At 42.8% G+C, this 18,568-nt stretch overlaps 1 protein-coding gene across 1 annotated transcript in view; it reads right to left on the bottom strand.

The window, feature by feature from the left end:
* LOC122560449 (cytochrome P450 3A21-like) overlaps positions 1-18,568 on the bottom strand; it is a 57,113-nt gene that overhangs the window by 29,722 nt on the left and 8,823 nt on the right. The window contains exons 2-6 of the mRNA XM_043711082.1: positions 16,248-16,341; positions 14,758-14,810; positions 13,143-13,242; positions 4,115-4,228; positions 3,614-3,702 (exon numbers count right to left, since the gene is read on the bottom strand). Coding sequence (XP_043567017.1) covers positions 3,614-3,702; positions 4,115-4,228; positions 13,143-13,242; positions 14,758-14,810; positions 16,248-16,341 — 450 coding nt within the window. The remainder of the gene's footprint in view (positions 1-3,613; positions 3,703-4,114; positions 4,229-13,142; positions 13,243-14,757; positions 14,811-16,247; positions 16,342-18,568) is intronic.

Here is an 18,568-nt window from a genome sequence, read left to right as displayed (position 1 = left end):
ACAGAGGAGGAAGTGCTGGATGTCTTGAAACGGTTAAAAGTGGATAAATCCTCAGGACCTGATCAGGTGTACCCGAGAACTCTGTGGGAAGCTAGAGAAGTGATTGCTGGGCTTCTTGCTGAGATATTTGTATCATCAATAGTCACAAGTGAGGTGCCGGAAGACTGGAGGTTGGCAAACGTGGTGCCACTGTTTAAGAAGGATGGTAAAGACAAGCCAGGGAACTATAGACCAGTGAGCCTGACCTCGGTGGTGGGCAAGCTGTTGGAGGGAATCCTGAGGGACAGGATGTACATGTATTTGGAAAGGCAAGGACTGATTCGGGATAGTCAACATGGTTTTGTGTGTGGGAAATCATGTCTCACAAACTTGATTAGGTTTTTCGAAGAAGTAACAAAGAAGATTGATTAGGGCAGAGCAGTAGATGTGAGCTATATGGACTTCAGTAAGGCGTTCGACAAGGTTCCCCATGGGAGACTGATTAGCAAGCTTAGATCGCATGGAATACGGGGAGAACTAGCCATGTGGATACAAAACTGGCTCAAAGATAGAAGACAGAGTGTGGTGGTGGAGGGTTGTTTTTCAGACTGGAGGCCTGTGACCAGTGGAGTGCCACAAAAATCGGTGATGGGCTCTTTACTTTTTGTCATTTACGTAAATGATTTGGATGTGACCAAAAGAGGTACAGTTAGTAGGTTTACAGATGACACCAAAATTGGAGGTCTAGCGGACAGCAAAGAGGGTTACCTCACATTACAACAGGATCTGGACCAGATGGGCCAATGGGCTGAGAAGTGGCAGATGCAGTTTAATTCAGATAAATGCGAGGTGCTGCATTTTGGGAAAGCAAATCCTAGCTGGACTTATACACTTAATGGTAAGGTCCTAGGGAGTGTTGCTGAACAAAGAGACCTTGGAGTGCAGGTTTATAGCTCCTTGAAAGTGGAGTCGCAGGTAGATAGGATAGCGAAGAAGGCGTTTGGTATTGGGCAGAGTATTGAGTACAGGAGCTGGGAGGTCATGTTGCGGCTGTACAGGGCGTTGGTTAGGCCACTGTTGCAATTCTGGTCTCCTTCCTATCGGAAAGATGTTGTGAAACTTGAAAGGGTTCAGAAAAGATTTACAAGGATGTTGCCAGGGTTGGAAGATCTGAGCTACAGAGAGAGGCTGAACAGGCTGGGGCTGTTTTCCCTGGAGCATCGGAGGCTGAGGGGTGACCTTATAGAGTTTACAAAATTATGAGGGGCATGGATAGGATAAATAGGCAAAGTTTTTTCCCAGGCGTCGGGGAGTCCAGAACTAGAGGGCATAGGTTTAGGGTGAGAGGGTGGTACGTGTATGGAATGAGCTGCCAGAGGATGTGCTGGAGGCTGATACAATTGCAACATTTAAGAGGCATTTGGATGGGTATATGAATAGGAAGGGTTTGGAGGGATATGGGCCGGGTGCTGGCAGGTAGGACTAGATTGGGTTGGGATATCTGGTCGGCATGGACGGGTTGGACCAAAGGGTCTGTTTCCATGCTGTACATCTCTATGACTCTATAACCCTCACAATTCTCAGAGAGGACTGACACAGCTTCATAGCCAATTGCAGCCGATAGCTTTCTGAACCATTAAGAATCGAGCTGACATGGCAAATCCAGGTGCCAATCCATTCTGTTTCTTCCTTGAAGTGAACACAATGCAATCCCCTTGCTTAAGATAGAGGGCCTCTGTCACCTTCCAGATGAATCTATGGTCAGTGTAATGGGAGATGTTGGACATGCCTTCAGATGAGAATGGCCAGAATCTAGCCACACTGATGCTTAATGACATTGGCAGTGCCATCATCATCCATATTGAAAGAGGCTTAGTTTTGGAAAAAAAAAACTATTCATGTGATGTTGGTATTACTGGCTGATCTGGCATTTATTGTCCACCCCTCGGTCCCCCCTGAGAGAAGTTGGTGGTGTGCTGCCTCCTTGAACCACTGGGATGCCTATGCAGTAAGTAAACCCACAACAAAGTTAGGCAGGGACTTCCACTGACAGTGAAGGAACGGCAATATTTCCAAATCAGGACAATGGGTGGCACGGACCGGAATATTTTAGGTTGTGATGTACCCATGTATTTGCTATTCTTGTTCTTCTAAATGGTAACAGTTGTGGGTTTGGAAGCTGTTGTCTCAGGAGTCTTGATGAATTTCTGCAGTGCATCTTGTAAATGGTACACACGGCAGCTCCATGTATCAGTGCTAACGTATGCATTTCCTGCACACTGAGCAGGATTGGGTAGCACACAGGTGGGGGCTAGCAAGGTGCTCCACATCTTTTTATGCATTCAGGCACTGAGGAGTCCAATTTCACAGCTTCTCTACCTTTTGTACGTTGACATTATCTGGACTGAAATTAAATACAGAGGGAAACAGCCATCCACTATTAGGGGCTCTCTGCAAGGACTGCAACAAAACTCAAAAAGGGAGAAGTCACCTCCTGCCTCTTGAAGGAGGAGAGATAATCCAACACCCTGTTCTCTGGCTTGTTCTTTTCACAGAATTGTCCCAGCTCAGAAGGAAGCAATTTGGCTTATCCTGTCTGTGCCAGCTCTTGATAGGATTTAAATTTTAAAAAATCAGCACCCTGAAGTGCAATTTTTAAATTTAATTTCTTCATGGAATGAAGCATAATTGGTGAGCCTAGCATTTATTGCTCATCCCCAATTGCCTAGAGGGCTTTGAAGAATCAACCAGATGTGTGTGTGTCTGGAGTCACATGTAGTCTAGACCTCATAAGGATGGCAGATCTCTCTCCAAAGCACATTACTGAACCAGTGGGTTTTTACAATAATTGAGAGTTGCATTAGACCAGCTTTTTTATTTCAGATTTTATTGAATTCAAATCTCACTGCTTGCTGTGGTGGGATTCAAACACAGGTTTATCTGGGGTTCTGTATGACTTACCCACTGACATGACCACTTTGACTCCACCTTCCTCTTATTGGCATTTTACAACTATTGTCTACATCTGTGCATGGCATAGGATCTGACTGTAGTGGGGAAGAATAATTCATTGCAACCATCACAACAATTAATTTAGAAACAATTCAGAGAGATGGTGGGAATTCATCTACTTGAGCAGATAGGGAGAAACTTTGTGTTAGTGAAGAGTCAGGATACAGAGGACACTGGTTTAAAGTGAATGGGAAATTCTTTCTTCATGCAGTGAATGATTAGGATCTGGAATGCACTGCCAAAGAGGGTGGGGAAGGAAGATTTGATTGTGGTTTGAAAGAGGAAATTGGATGAATATCTGAGCAAGAACTGTACAAGGCTAATGCGAAATGAGACTGAAGTGCTCTTGTACAGTATCAGCATGAACATGACAGGCTGAACAATTAGCGAATATCACAGAAATTCCATTTGGAAACCAGTTAGAATCAGAAAGTCCTTGGGCTGGGAAGGGTTTGTGGTACAGGATGTGTAATCTTACAGGCAAAAGTGAGGGCTGCACATGCTGGAGATCAGAATCTAGATTAGAGTGGTGCTGGAAAAGCACATCAGGTCAGGCAGCATCCAAGGAGCAGGAAAATCGACGTTTCGGGCCAAAGCCCAATCTTATAGACAGGTTACTCACTCTTTCATGTCAGCAGATTCATTCAGCTTTGCTTTCTTTTTTGCATTCTTTACAAGATTTTCTGCATAGTGACTGATGATTGGACACATCTGGGAAGGAAAAAGAAATAGGGCAAACAAGGTGTGGATGTCAAAGTTGATTCATGTACAAGACACCCAGATCCCTCCTTACCACAGTTTCTCTCCAATTAAATAATGTTTTTCTATTCTTCATACCAAAATGGGCAACGACATTTTCCAACATTACATTACATCTGACAAAGGTTGGATGGAGCCTGGGACCTTGTGGATATTAATAAAATGTATTTCAATTACTTTGCATTTTCACTTGTATTATAGGTCCTCAAAGAGTATCAGCTACAGCTAACATTTAAAAATATCCAATTTTTATTATTGTGCAATTTTGCATATAATTTCTATGTAGCTCATCTTGCATGTCAAGTACAAGTACAGACAGAGACAAGCCATTCATTTATTGGAGAATGGGATGGAGGTTCATTACCTCTTTCAGTCTCCCGCTGGTGAAAGTTGGTGAAAGCACACTTCGGATTCTCTTCCAATGGTCATCTTCGATCACCAGGATGGACTCAGTCAATGGTCCATTCAGACCAAAGTCCTATAAAAGAAATTAAGATGACATGTCAGGTTCAAGAGATTTTCACATTAACCCTGCCAGACCACTTCCCAAACCATCCAAGAGTCACTGCTGGAGATACTGGTCTTTTGGCCTTTGGAAAACTTTCTGGCAACAGATGAGAATTATTCCTCTGAAGTCTGAGGTACAATTTGGGGTGGATTCTTGGGATGTAACCCACTGGGGATATCACCAGTTTCAAAACCAAAAATGGGCCTTATATTAATCGAAAAGCTCTGTTAGATAAACTTTCTTACCATGCACACAAGACGAGCCTGCATTTTCAGCCACATCCCCTCGTGAGTATAACATTGGGCACTAACATGAATACAGAGGAACCTTGATTATCTGAACGAGATGGGCAGGCACTATTTTGTTTGGATAATTGATTATTTGGTTAATCGATTAAATGCCTTTCCTCTGGGGCTCAGAGCTTTTTAAGTCTCCTCCCCGATCAGGAGATGAGGCAGCAGCACACTGCACACGAGCCCCCGCCCGCCCCCCAACCCGTCCAACATCGCCCCTCCCCCCACCTCCTGCCCCCCAACCCTGTCCAACATTGCCCCCGCCTGCCGCCCTCTCTCTGGGGCAGCCAGACTGTACACCAACAAGACTGTTGCTGCCTTTGTGGGAGCGATACACACACACACATACACCTTTTTGACAAGTTCCCACTCTGCCCTGTACAGGACAATGTTGCAGAGATTATCTAGGAAAGGGGTGTTTAGGGTACTCCCCTCTGTAGAACTCCAGGGAACGTCTGGGGAGAGAGAGAGGACGGGAGGTCAGTCATTTGGAGACGGTGCCTGTTTAATCATTGTAAACAAAAGATGTGATCAGTGTTGGAAACACATCTTTGATGTAATGTTTCTATTGGGACCTCAAGATCTCCTTCGGATAATTGATTTCCGGATAATTGCGGTGCCTCTGTATTTAATAAAAAACAAAGCAAAAGTGTTGTTTTTTTCCCTACTCCCCTGTTATCATCCACGTGCCAACCAAGATGTGTGCCAGTATATCTTGCTCTCTCATTAAGCTATTTTCAATAAATAATGGAGATGCGCATGTGAATTAAGTGAAACCGACTTAATGTAACATACAAATTAAATTTAAATGCAAATGTAATTAGTGTTCTCGACAATTCTCATGTTAAAGGCAGTGCAGAAACGTCGTGGCTGTGATGTCTCCCTGTTTGACGGAGGGCCAGGTGTTACCACTGTAAAGCTTTTCCACTGAAACATCACACGTATCTACCGCTTCACATTCTAATTCTAATCACGGGAGGTGGCTGATGGGAAAAAGACAGACCGTCCAATGGAGCAAACTTCATGTCCCATTGCCAGGGAAGGTAGCCACTGGGAGAATGCCATCCCACTGTACCCATACCCACAAGAGCTGGAATGCCAGTTAAGTTGGATAATTTGTTACTTTTTGGCAGGTACAGATGCAATGAACTGAATGGCTTCTTTCCTTCTGTGTTGAAAATATTGAGTTTCAAAGAAATGAGGGGCACATAACAAACTATGTAATCCTGCCAAATTGGGTTAATGTTTCATATGTTAGATCATAAGACCTTAAGGTACTGGAGCAGAATTAAAGAATTAAGCCATTTGATCCACTGAGTCCGCTCTGCCATTTGATCACAGCTGATGTGTTTCTCAACCTCATCCTCCTGCCTTCTCCCCATAATCCTTGATTCCCATTATCAATCAAGAACCTGTCTCTATCTTAAACACACAGAATGACTTGACCTTCAGAGCCCTCTATGGTAAGAGTTACACAGATTCACCACCCCCTAGCTGAAGAAATTCCTCCTCATCTGAGTTCTAAAGGGACGCTCCTACATTCTGAGGCCATGCCCTTGGATCCTAGTCATTCCTACGAGTGGATACATCTTTTCCATATCCACTCTCAGGATTTTTCTTTCTTTCTTCATTCATGTGGTGATGAGGGTGCCACTGGCTAGGCAACATTTATTGCCCATCCCTAAGTGAGTTAACCAAGGACAAAAGTAAAGCCGAAATTGTAAGGGAATCACTCAAACATTTAGGAACGTCAGAGAAACATACAAATGCAGAGTTAGAAAAACGTAAATTACAATTGAGGAAAATGGAATTAGAAGATAAACAAACAGAGAGAGATAGAGGAAAGAGAAAGGGAGATAGAAAGAGTAAGAGAGTAGCAAGGGAGAGAGGGAGAGGAAAAAGAGAGAGAAGGTTCTTAGCTGAGCAAGGAGAGAAGGGAAAGAGAAAGAGTAAGAGAGTAGCAAGGGAGAGAGGGAGAGAGAGGGAGAGGAAAAGGAGAGAGAAGGTTCTTAGCTGAGCAAGGAGAGAAGAAAGGGAACGAGAAAGAGAAAGGGAGAGAGAAAGAGTAAGAGTACCAAGGGAGAGAGGGAGAGAGAGGGAGAGGAAAAAGAGAGAGAAGGTTCTTAGGTGAGCAAAAAGAGAGAAGTGTGAAGTTGCAGCTTCATCAGCAAAGTCAAGTTAACAGGATGGAGGTTGAAAGAGAAGGTAGTGATATATACAAATATGTCAAAACTCTGCCACATTTTGACGAGAAAGATGTTGAAGCCTTCTTTACTTCATTTGAAAAATTGGCTGGGCAGTTGGGGTAGCCCGAGGATTTATGGGTAATGCTAGTTCAGAGCTAGTGAGGTACTTGCCACGCTGTCAGATGAGGGGTGAAGAGATTATGGACGGGTCAAACTGGCTATTTTAAGTGCTTATGAATTGGTACCAGAAGCGTATAGACAGTGGTTCAGAAACATAAAGAAGGAACCAGGTCAAACTTATGTTGAGTTCAAAAGAATTAAACATAGTCATTTTGATAGACGGGTGCAGGTCTTAAAAATAGATAAGACCTATGAGGCTCTGAGAGAGATTATTCTGCTGGAGGAGTTTAAAAACACACTTCCAGCAATGGTAAGAATTAGCATGAATGAACAGAAATTTCAGGAAGTGGGAAGTCCAGCAGAGTTAGCAGATGAATAAATGTTGGTGCATAAGACAAGCTTCCGGCCAGAATTTCGTCCTGTGAGAGATAGAAGTTGGGAGAAGGGGAGATCCTACACTATGAAACCAAGGGTAGAGAGCACTGGTAAGTGTTTACCACAGGTTAGAAAGAAGCCCAAGGTGGTGGAAAGGAGGTGAAAGGCCTCAGGTGTTTCCACTGTGGTAAAGTGGGACACAAAGTCACAGTGCTGGTCATTAAAGAAGGGCATTGTGGGAAAACATGTGGTAAAAGAAGCTAAGCCAGTGGCATTAGTGAAAGTAGTAAAGGGAACCCCAAGAAAAGCAAGGAGCTGCAAGAGAGTGCATGCCTCGGCAAGGGCTGGGTATGGAGTTAGTGCCTGATCTCTATAAAGAATTTGCCTCTATGGGTAAAGTTTACTCAGAAAGAACATGGGGAGAAGGGCAAAACTTATAATTTTGAGCGATACAGGATCTAACCAGTCTCTAATAGTAAGAGATGAGCGAATGTACACTCTTTCTAATCTGTTACCAGAGAGTATGGAATTTGTGGGATAGATGGACAGAAATTTAGTATTCCCCTATGTAAGATCAGGTTGGAGTGCCAACTCAAGGCTGGGGAAGTAACAGTGGGTTTGATTGACAGAGTGTCAGTTCCAGGAATCCAGTTTGTTCCTGGGAATGATTTAGCAGGGTCCAAGGTGGGAGTGATACCCCTTGTTGTGGAAAAGCCCAAGGAACTTCAAGAAACTGAGGAGTTAAAAGAAATATATCCTGGTATTTTCCCAGAAGTAACAAGATCCCACTATCTTAAGCCACAGCATGAAGCAAAAACTAAAGAGAATGATGAAGGAGTTGAGGTTCAGTTAACACAGACACCCTCTTTGATGTAATGGTGCAGGATAAACCTGAACAGGCAGAGGGTCAGACAGAAGTGTTTACTCCTAATGGACTTGTAACAAAAAGACAAGACGATAAAAGATAATAATGTGGATGCATACTCCGAAAAGGAGGCAGAGAATATTCCTGACGGCTATTATCTGAAAGATAGAATCCTCAGATGGAAATGGAAACAATGGCAGGTTAGCACAGAGGAGAAATGGGCTGAAGTGCACTAGATTGTGTTGCCGATAGCATACAGACAGGAGGTGTTACAAGTAGCACATGAACTACCTGCAGGAGGTCACCTAGGTGTATGAAAGACTCAGGCGAAGGTACAAAAACATTTTTATTGCCCTGGAATGCACAAGGATGTGGTTAACTTTTGTTGTACGTGTCATACATGCCAAATAGCAGGTAAGCCACAGATGGTAGTAAAACCAGTACCTTTGTTGCCAATTCCCACATTCGAAGAACCTTTCACGCAGGTTATAATTGATTATGTAGGTCGCTTTCTGAGAACTATAAGTGGGAACCAGTACTTGTTAACCATAATGGATGTGTCTACCAGATTTCTGGAGACAATTCCATTACGGAGTATTAAGTTAAAAAGGGTGGTGGAGGAGTTAGTAGCTTTCTTCATGTGGTATGGGCTACCCAGAGTGTTTAGTCGGACTAAACGTCTAATTTTACTGGTCGGCTTTTTAAGGAGGTCATAGATAGTTCAGGTATCCAGCACTTTAAATCCAGTGTGTATCATGCTGAATCCCAGGGAGCTTTAGAAAGGTGGCATCAGACCTTGAAGACCATGTTGAGAGCATGCTGTCAGGATTACCTGAATGATTGGGATAAAGGTATCCCATTCGCATCGTTTGCCATTAGAGATGCCTCAAATGAATCTACTCAGTTTACTCCCTTCGAGTTAATATTCAGACTTGAAGTGAGAGGCTCATTGAAATCAATCAAAGAGAAATTGACATGAACAAAGTTGGGGATCTCACACTTAGATTATGTATCAGAGGTGAGGTAGAGATTAAATCAAGTAGGTGAGTTAGGTAAACAGCACCTAAAGAGGGCACAGTCCAGAATGAAGCAGGTGGCAGATAAAAACTCTGAGACTCAGACGTTTTCCAGTGGGGATGACGTGTTAATACTGTTAGGAGATCCCTTCAAAGCCAAGTTTAGTAGTCCCTATCAAGCTGAGAAAAGGTTGAGTCAGGTGAACTATCTGGTAAAGATGCTAGATTTAAAAAAAGCCTGTATTGCGTATGTCATGTCAACATGTTGAAACTGGTCGAAACAGGTGTTAGTTACTGCCCCGCAAAGTGAGGAATCAAATCCAGATGTTGTGAATTTTGATGTGCCTCAAAATATGTTAAAAACTGAAGTCGTCCTTGAGGACTGGGATAGATTAGTAAACTAGGTAAAAGCAATGACTGCAGATGCTGGAAACCAGATTCTGGATTAGTGGTGCTGGAAGAGCACAGCAGTTCAGGCATCATCCGAGGAACAGTAAAATCGACGTTTCGGGCAAAAGTTCTTCATCAGGAATAAAGGCAGAGAGCCTGAAGTGTGGAGAGATAAGCTATAGGAGGGTGGGGGTGGGGAGAAAATAGCATAGAGTACAATAGGTGAGTGGGGGAGGGGATGAAGGTGATAGGTCAGGGAGGAGGGTGGAGTGGATAGGTGGAAAAGAAGATAGGCAGGTAGGACAAGTCATGGGGACAGTGCTGAGCTGGAAGTAAACTATCTGTCTCAAGAGCAAAGAACATAGTTGAAAGATTTGTTACTGCCATATGAGGACATACGTAAGAATAAGATGGGAGGACTAATGCTTTTGTACATGAAGTAGATGTAGGGAATACTGTTCTGATAAAACAACACCCCTATCAGCTTAATCCTTTCAAAGCCAGACAGATCCAGAAGGAGGTCATGCTCAACAAGGATATCGTCAAACTGAGCCACAGTGAGTGGAGTTCACCGATCATCTTAGTTCCCAAACCCGACAGGACTCAACGATTTTGTGTGGATTATTGGAAGGTCAGTGCCGCTACAAAATCGGACTCGTATCCAGTACCGAGATTGGAGGACTGTACAGAAAAAGTTGGAGAAGCCAGTTACATCACCATGTTGGACTTAAAGGTACCTGCCAATAACCACACATTATCAGAGACAGCTGAAGAAATTTCTGCGTTTCTAACCTAAATGGGCTATATTCATTCAAAGTGATGCCCTTTGGAATGAAGAACGCACCCACCACATTCCAAAGACTCATGAACAGAGTTGTGGCTGAGTTAACAAACTGTGCAGTCTATTTGGATGATATGGTGATCCTTAGTAAGTCCTACAAAGATCACATGGTACAGTTGGCAATAAACTTAAACAAAACTGAATTCGTGAAAGCTGAGGTGTAGTTCTTGGGACATAGCATTGGTCATGGAAGGTTGACCCCACGGAACGCAAAGACGAAAGCCATCGAGAAATCTCCACGACGAACCTCGAAGACGGGCTTCAATTTTTGGGACGAAGCAGACTCTATGAGAAGTTTGTTCCAAACTTCAACAGTGTAATGGCACCGTTAACAGATTTGCTGAAGAACAACACAAAGTTTCAGTGGACAGAACAATGCCAGGAAGCATTTGATCATTTAAAAAGCAACATTAACCACTATACCAGTTTTCGCTACAACAAACGTTTCAAAACCCATCAAGGTTGCTGTCGATGCTTGTGACATAGGAGTTGGAGCTGTACTGCTACAGGAAGATGATAATGGGATTGAACTGCCAGTTGGTAACTTTTCAAAGAAACTCAGCATCCACCATGGAGAATACTCCATGACTGAAAAGAACTAGTGAGTTTGGTGCTGGCCTTACAACATTTTAATGTGTATGGCATGAACAATGTGTCGGAGACGGATGTGGACACAGATCACAATCCTCTTAAATTCTTGGAATGCTTTAAAAACAAGAATAGGATTCTATTTCATTGGAGTCTGATGTTACAGACTTTTAATTTACAAATCGTACATGTTGCAGGTCATAACAATATAATCACAGATGCATTATCACGGATTTAATTGATAAAGTATAGTAGAAATTGGTATCCATTCAATGTAATATATATGGGAAGAAGTTAATATGAACTTAGATTAAAGTCATATTTATGTCACGCTAATGTGGTTAAAGAATAGAGAAAAAAAATGAAGCCATCCTTTCATTATGATGGTTCATTTTTTTTTCTTAAGGTGTTATGAACGTGTAGGTGTGCACTGTACCATTAAGAGAGTGAAAGCTGGCAAGGACTGACTGAAAGCACAGAGTGTTCTGAACAAATTAAAAATGTAACATCTGGTTGGGAAACAAATAGCTGGAGCTATGTTGCCATGGTACACAGCAAGTACGAACTTGGCCAATGTGTTTAAATTAGGCCCGAAGATACCAAAATCTAATCAAATCTGAATTGTAATGCTTTGATGACATCAAAGCAATGAGACAGTCGGACGTTTTGGGGTATATAAAATTGGGTATTTTGAACAGTTGGCCAGAATGGCAAAGAGCTGCCAAGCACCAACCAACTGCTAGCAGAATAGCTCTCTGAAAGGTACCTTTCCATAAGAGAGTTGTACAGCAGAAGACCGAAGAAAAGACAACCCAGGAAAATCTACAGAGGCAAGTCTACACAGCTGGCTGGTTTTAAAATGTGAGTTGTTTTGAAAATCTTAATAGGTTTATTTTTTAATCGGACCAATATTGTAAAGTGGAAGGTAAAAGATGGGTTTAAGGGAAAAAAGTTGTATATAGTTGTTGTCTAATGTTGTTTTTTGGTCTTAAAGAATAATGTTGTTAAATTTTCTTTTAAATAGTGATATTTGGGGTAGTTCTTTGCCACTTGAAATTTAACAGATTGCAGCACGAGGTGAGCTTCTCTGTGTGTCTGGTTTAAATTAGCAGAGGGGTTTACACTGTGTCATAACAGGTGAGAGGGGAAAGATTTAAAAAATAACCTGAGGGGTAACTTTTTCATGCAGAGGGTGGTGCGTGTATGGAATAAGCTGTCAGATGAAGTGGTGGAAGCTGCTACAATTACAATATTTAAACAGCATCTGGACGTATATATGAATAGGAAGAGTTTAGAGGAATATGGGCCAAATGTTGGCATATGGGACTAGATTAATTTAGCTTAACTGGTTAACATGGATGGGCTAGACCAAAGGGTCTGTTTTCATGCTGGACAACTCTATGACTGATTCCTTCTGCTGCATGACATCAACCAGGATGCAGAAATCCTCTCAGAATTCAAAATAATTACAGACTCTGAGGTGAGGATTGCAAGTTCCAAACAACAAGATAGATAAAGCTTGGAAAGGTATACCTTTTATCGTAGAACATAGAACATTACAGTGCAGTACAGGCCCTTCGGCCCTCGATGTTGCGCCACCCTGTCATACTAATCTGAAGCCCATCCCACCTACACTATTCCATGTACGTCCATATGACTGTCCAGTGACGATTTAAATGTACTTAAACTTGGCGAATCTACTACCGTTGCAGGCAAAGCATTCCATACCCTTACTATTCTCTGAGTAAAGAAACTACCTCTGACATTTGTCTTATACCTACCTCCCCTCACTTTAAAGTCGTGTCCCCTCATATTTGCCATTCCCATACTTGGAAAAAGGCTCTCCCTGTCCACCCTATCTAACCTTCTGATTATCTTGTATGTCTCTATTAAGTCACCTCTCAACCTTCTTCTCTCTAATGAGAACAGCCTAAAGGCCCTCAGCCTTTCCTTGTAAGACATTCCTTCCATACCAGGCAACATCCTAGTAAATCTCCTCTGCACTCTTTCCAAAGCTTCTACATCCTTCTTATAATGCGGTGACCAGAACTGTACACAATATCAGGTAGAGAAAACATGGGAATCAAATTACATTTCAGATGAACCACTGAAGCAATTGTAACATTCAGGTAAAGAAAACAAGGGCTTTTTCCAGTTGTGAGAAGAACTAATAAAAAAGCAAATAACCTTCAGTGCAGTCCAATACATACCCGCCTATTGGTGAACAAAGTGTAGCATTCTTTTACAAAGATGGTTTTAATGAGGTCAAGATCCAAGATTGAGAGAATGGGTAACCGCCCATCATAAATCCTAAAGGGAAAAAGGTAGAAATGTTCTAAAATGAATTTGAACTTCAGGTAAAGTTTGATGTCTGATTGGGACACTTGGCTGGCTTACGAGTTCAAGGTGAAAGGGGAAAAGTTTAAAGAAGATATGTGTGGAAAGTTCTTTACGCAGAGGGTGCTGGGTGTTGCCAGCGGAGGTGGTAGAAGCGGGCATGATAGGTCATTTAAGATATATCTAGATAGATACATGAATGGGCAGGGAGCAGAGGGATACAGATTCTTAGAAAATAGACAACAGGGTCAGATAGAGGATCTGGAATGGTGCATGCTTGGAGGGCCGAAGGGCCTGTTCCTGTGCTGTAATTTTCTTGGCTATTTGTTTGTTCTTTGCACTGCAATAACTTGAGGTGCTCTAGACAGCCAGGTCTCCACTGCTGTCGTCTTAAAACAGACATATCAACACATCCTCACCACCGCCCGACTCACTCAAAACTGGGTCAGACAGAAAACCCAGGCTTAATATTTAATGTGAGCAGGAGTTGGGCACAGAAAACCTAGATGTGCAGGTTTCACAGACACCATGCAGATTATAATGCAAATCAGTTTTCCCTGCTGAAAGGAAGGCTGTTTGAGAACTTGCCTAATTGTCAAGTCTGTGAGTGCTCTGCCACCAACCTACAGTAGACATCAGGGATGGAGAATTTGAGGTAGCAATGGCAGAGGAGGGTTGAGATGAAGTGGGGGCAATAGGAGATGGGCAGGATAGCATTGGAATAGTTCAGGTCTAGGAAATCCTGCCAAACATGAAACATAAATAAAAGCATGTTGAATCAATCCTTAAAGCCTTTCACCCTGTGACTCACCACCACCCTGCGAGAGAATTAGTCACCACCATCCACCTGCCCATTCTCATCCAGAGGGAAGTGAGAGTTTAAACATTCTCAGCCTATCAAAGGTCACCTCTGGGATCAATAAACTTTCAGGGACAAGTGGAACATTTCCCAGACGCTTGCCCAGTTTTCAGCAAATGGAATTTCTGCGATAGACAAGGACATTCCCCCAGAAATGCTCCTCTCCTATAGAAAGTGTGGACAGAATTCAGCCCAACCCATTCCCAGACTTCCTGGAAATAGTAGCAATAGGTCAATTTCCAGCAGATTGAAACTTCACCTCATTATTATGGTGAGTCAGATGGAGAGTGTACGACCTGTGTTTGAATCAAACCAGAGTGAATGTCAGGCTTAATGTGAAGGCACCATTGAAGACATTTCTCAGAATGAACAAAAGTACATGAAGGTTGAACAACCCTCCACAAGAACTTCAAAACATCCTTTTGAGTCAAAACTGAAGGTGTCTATGTCAACAGTGCACAAATTTTGTGAAGTGTATTAACAGAATCAATGTCAAGACTGGAATGATCCTTAAACTGGGTTTACCACATACACTTAAACTGCACTATATGACTGAGGTAGAATGGATTTCTGAAGAAGATAAAAATCTAAAACTTCACATAAGTCACTGGTTGATTAAATGCACTTACCCCCATATCTTTCCATATTTCTGGTAGCATTCCGTGTCAAATCGAAACATACCCTAGTCAGGAAGGAAACAAAAACGATCACAAAGCTCAAAGAAGGTAGAAGGAAAATTACATGTACAAGTCCGTGCGGTTGCGTGGTGGGTGAGTTCTAAGGGTTGGTGCAAAAACACCAACAAGTGACAGGAGGTAAGATATAAAATTGGGGGCAATATAAAGAGCACTGTTCCTCTTGAACTCCACAGAAACACATTCCTGCCAATATTTGCAGTCAATGTCCTAGATTGGGAGTTCTTACAAATGTTCTAGTCAAAAGAATCTTCTGGAACCACCACTAAATGCACCTTTTTAATTCCATTCCATTTTGGTATTTGGCAAATATACTTTAATGTCACCTCAACAGAACCAAACACAGCAGACAGTTTGAAATCACTTTCATAGATGAAGACAGGCCATTTGAGGCAGTAGTTGTATTCAGGGAATTTATGCTCCGCACAAGACTCCATCTATCCCGTTGGGGCCCCTTTTAATCTCTTTATCCTTTGTGTGTTCCTCTAGCTTCCCCTTAACTGCCCCTTGTGCTATTCACCTCAACATCCCCCCTTCGTCCCACTACTATCTGAGATACCTAACTTCTGTCTTCACTCCCTCTAGGACATGTCCATGACCAAGGTATATGTACCTCAGAACCTTGCTCATCCAGACTGAGAATGAGAGAAGGACATGGAGCTACAGCAGCCTCATCCCATCAACTGTTTGAGGTGATCGGGTGAAGACAGCTTCTTGTGAACAGTATTCCTCTGACAACAGGTTAACTCAAGGCCTCACCTTCCTTTTATCGCGTGTATGTGAAATACCCCACAGCACTATTTCAAAGATATGCACAATTACTGCTTGCAGTATTTATCTGGGCAATATTTATCCCTCAACCTTAAATCACCAAGTCAGATAATCAGTTCTTTATTGTTGTTGATCCTTTTCCAGCCCTAATGCACATGAAGCTGAAAGCAGGCATTGAGGTTGGGCAAGGAACTACATGGAGGCTTCTTTTGTTCTGTTGTAATAACCATTCCCAGACTGCAGTCCTGCGACCATCGGTGTTCTACAGGGATTGGTACTGTGTCCACTCTTGCTTATCATTTTTAACTGAGATTATCTTAAAAACTTGCATTCATTACCCATGCTGTTAAAATAGTTATTTTATACTACTGCAGTCAGTCCAATGTTGAAGCACTAGCACTGCCAATCACAGAGTACAAGTTCAAACTCACTTCTACAGACATCCAGTGAGACAGTCCTGTGGGAGAATTCCACCAGATTGTGGCTAGTTCACTAAATAGAGCATGATGACAGTCAGCCAGCACCTCCAGATTTGCCTTTACCCTTAAATGTGTATGAGGAATCTCCGTCAGCCCTTGGTCAAAGGAAGCACAACAGGCAAAGTTCAAATTGAATTTCTTGACAGAATTGAGAAAGAAAACAACCAAACATACCTTTCTATAATGTAGAAATGTTCCAATGAATGGCAGTGGCCTTGGGCCTGGAACTCCAATGCGTTTAAATAACCCAAATGGTAAAACACTGTACCTGCAAAGTGAATGACTATCTCATCAACAACCAAACCTGAACATATCAATAAAAACAAAGTACAACAGACGCTGGAAACACTCTGCAAATCTATTTCTCTTTCCACAGGACAGTGCCAGAGTTATTATTTTTAGTCCAATGTGACTCTTCTTTAGCTCTGTTTCTCACTTCACAATTACAGTCAGTTATAGAGTCATAGAAATTGACAGCACGGAAACAGACACTTCAGTCCGGCTTGTCCACGCCGACTAGATATCCTCACCTAATATATCCCATTTGCCAGTAGTTAGCCGATATCCTTCTATACCTTTCCATATACCCATCCAAATGCCTTTTAAATGTTGGAATTGTACCAGCCTGTACAACTTCATCTAGCAACTCATTCCATATACGCACCATAGTCTAAGTGAAAACGTTGCCCGTTAGATCCCGTTTAATTCTTTCCCCTCTCACCGAAAATCTACGTCCTCTATTTCTGAACTCCCCCCACCCCCGGTAAAAGACTTTGTCTATTTACCCTATCCATGCCCTTCATGATTTTATAAACTCTATAAGGTCATCCCTCAGCCTCCGATGCTCCAGGGAAAGCAAGCCCCAGCCTATTCAGTCTAGCTCAATAGCTGAAATCTGACAACCCTGGCGACATCCTTGTAAATCTTTTCTGAACCCTTGCAAGTTTCACAACGTCTTTCCAATAGGAAGGAGACCAGAATTGCACGCAATATTCCAACAGTGGCCTAACCAATGTCCTGCACAGCCACAACATGACCTCCCAACTCTGATACTCAATGCTCTGACCAATAAAGGAAAGCATACCAAATGCCTTCTTCACTATCCTGTCTACCTGCGACTCCAATTTCAAGGAACTATGAACCTGCACTCTAAGGCCTCTTTGTTCGGCAACACTCCCCAGGACCTCACCATTAAATCCTGCTCTGATTTGCCTTTCCAAAATGCAGCACCTCACATTTATTTAAATTAAACTCAGTTCTACTGAGTTTCTCCAGCATTCATTGTATTTGCTTCTAAAAGTGGCTAATGTTGCAAATGCTGAAGTAATTGAGTGTGGATCCTTTCCAGGTATGACTAACCGCTGCTGAGACTACTTGCAGCATATAATGAAGAAATGGTTTCCTCAGTACTTTATTTCCCAATCCAACAGTGCTGCCTCACAGCGCCAGAGACCAGGTTCAATTCCTGCCTCAAGCGACTGTCTGCATGGAGTTTGCACATTCTCACTGTGTCTGGGTGGGTTTCCTCCGGGTGCTCCGGTTTCCTCCCACAGTCCAAAAATGTGCAAGTTAGGTGAATTGGCCATGCTAAATTGCCCATAGTGTTAGGTGAAGGGGTAAATGTAGGGGAATGGGTCTGGGTGGGTTGCTCTTTGGAGGGTTGGTGTGGACTTGTTGGGCCGAAGGGCCTGTTTCCACACTGTAAGTAATCTAATCTAATACCAATTTGATGTAGTCCCTTCTTGCTCTCCGGAACCACTCCTTGCCCCCACCAACCTTTCATGGGTTGCATTGCCCTTAACAGGCATTGCCTGTAAATATTCAAATGGCTACACGGGTGTTTTATTGGTTATTAGTTTAAAAGCAACAAAGTCATGGAGCTTTTGGTGGTGGGAAGACGCTTACTTGTGTGTGATTACGCACTTTTGGGTAGAAGAACTGGCTTTCTATCTCCCCTTCCAACTCCATTTTGATTTACCAACCCCTTTTGCCTCACCTCCACTCCCCAACCCCTCCCCTCCCCCCAACATGGACTGCATGGCCCTTAATGGGCTTTGCAACTACATCAATCAATTGGAAAACATGGATGATTTACTGGTGGTGGTTAATTGATGACAAAATCCCACTGGTGATTTGATAGAGAAGAAATCGTTCAGTTGTGTGCCCTTCTGGAAATGTAAGATCTGGTTCCCATACCATTGTAAATACTGTTTAGCTCTAAAACAAGATCTAGATTATAATAGGCAGAATAGACCTACCCCTATAAACAATTAAAACAGTCCTGTCTAACTTCTGGATAACCACAAAACAGAGGACTGTCAACCTCACCTGTCCCAGACATTCAGCTTGTTCTCATCCTCAACCGAAAACGCTGGAGGGAGGGAGGGAGGAATCCGCAGCGTTAGGAGGATGGCTTCCTCTCACACACTCCCAGGTCTGACTGTCTCTTCACTACCAGACATTCTCCAGCACCCCCGACCCCCCTTTGCCCCCAC

Source organism: Chiloscyllium plagiosum, chromosome 21, assembly GCF_004010195.1.
Source record: "Chiloscyllium plagiosum isolate BGI_BamShark_2017 chromosome 21, ASM401019v2, whole genome shotgun sequence".
NCBI classification, from domain to species: Eukaryota; Metazoa; Chordata; class Chondrichthyes; order Orectolobiformes; family Hemiscylliidae; genus Chiloscyllium; species Chiloscyllium plagiosum.
The sequence above is the reverse complement of the archived record's forward strand: the minus strand, read 5'-3'. Positions and strand labels throughout refer to the sequence as shown.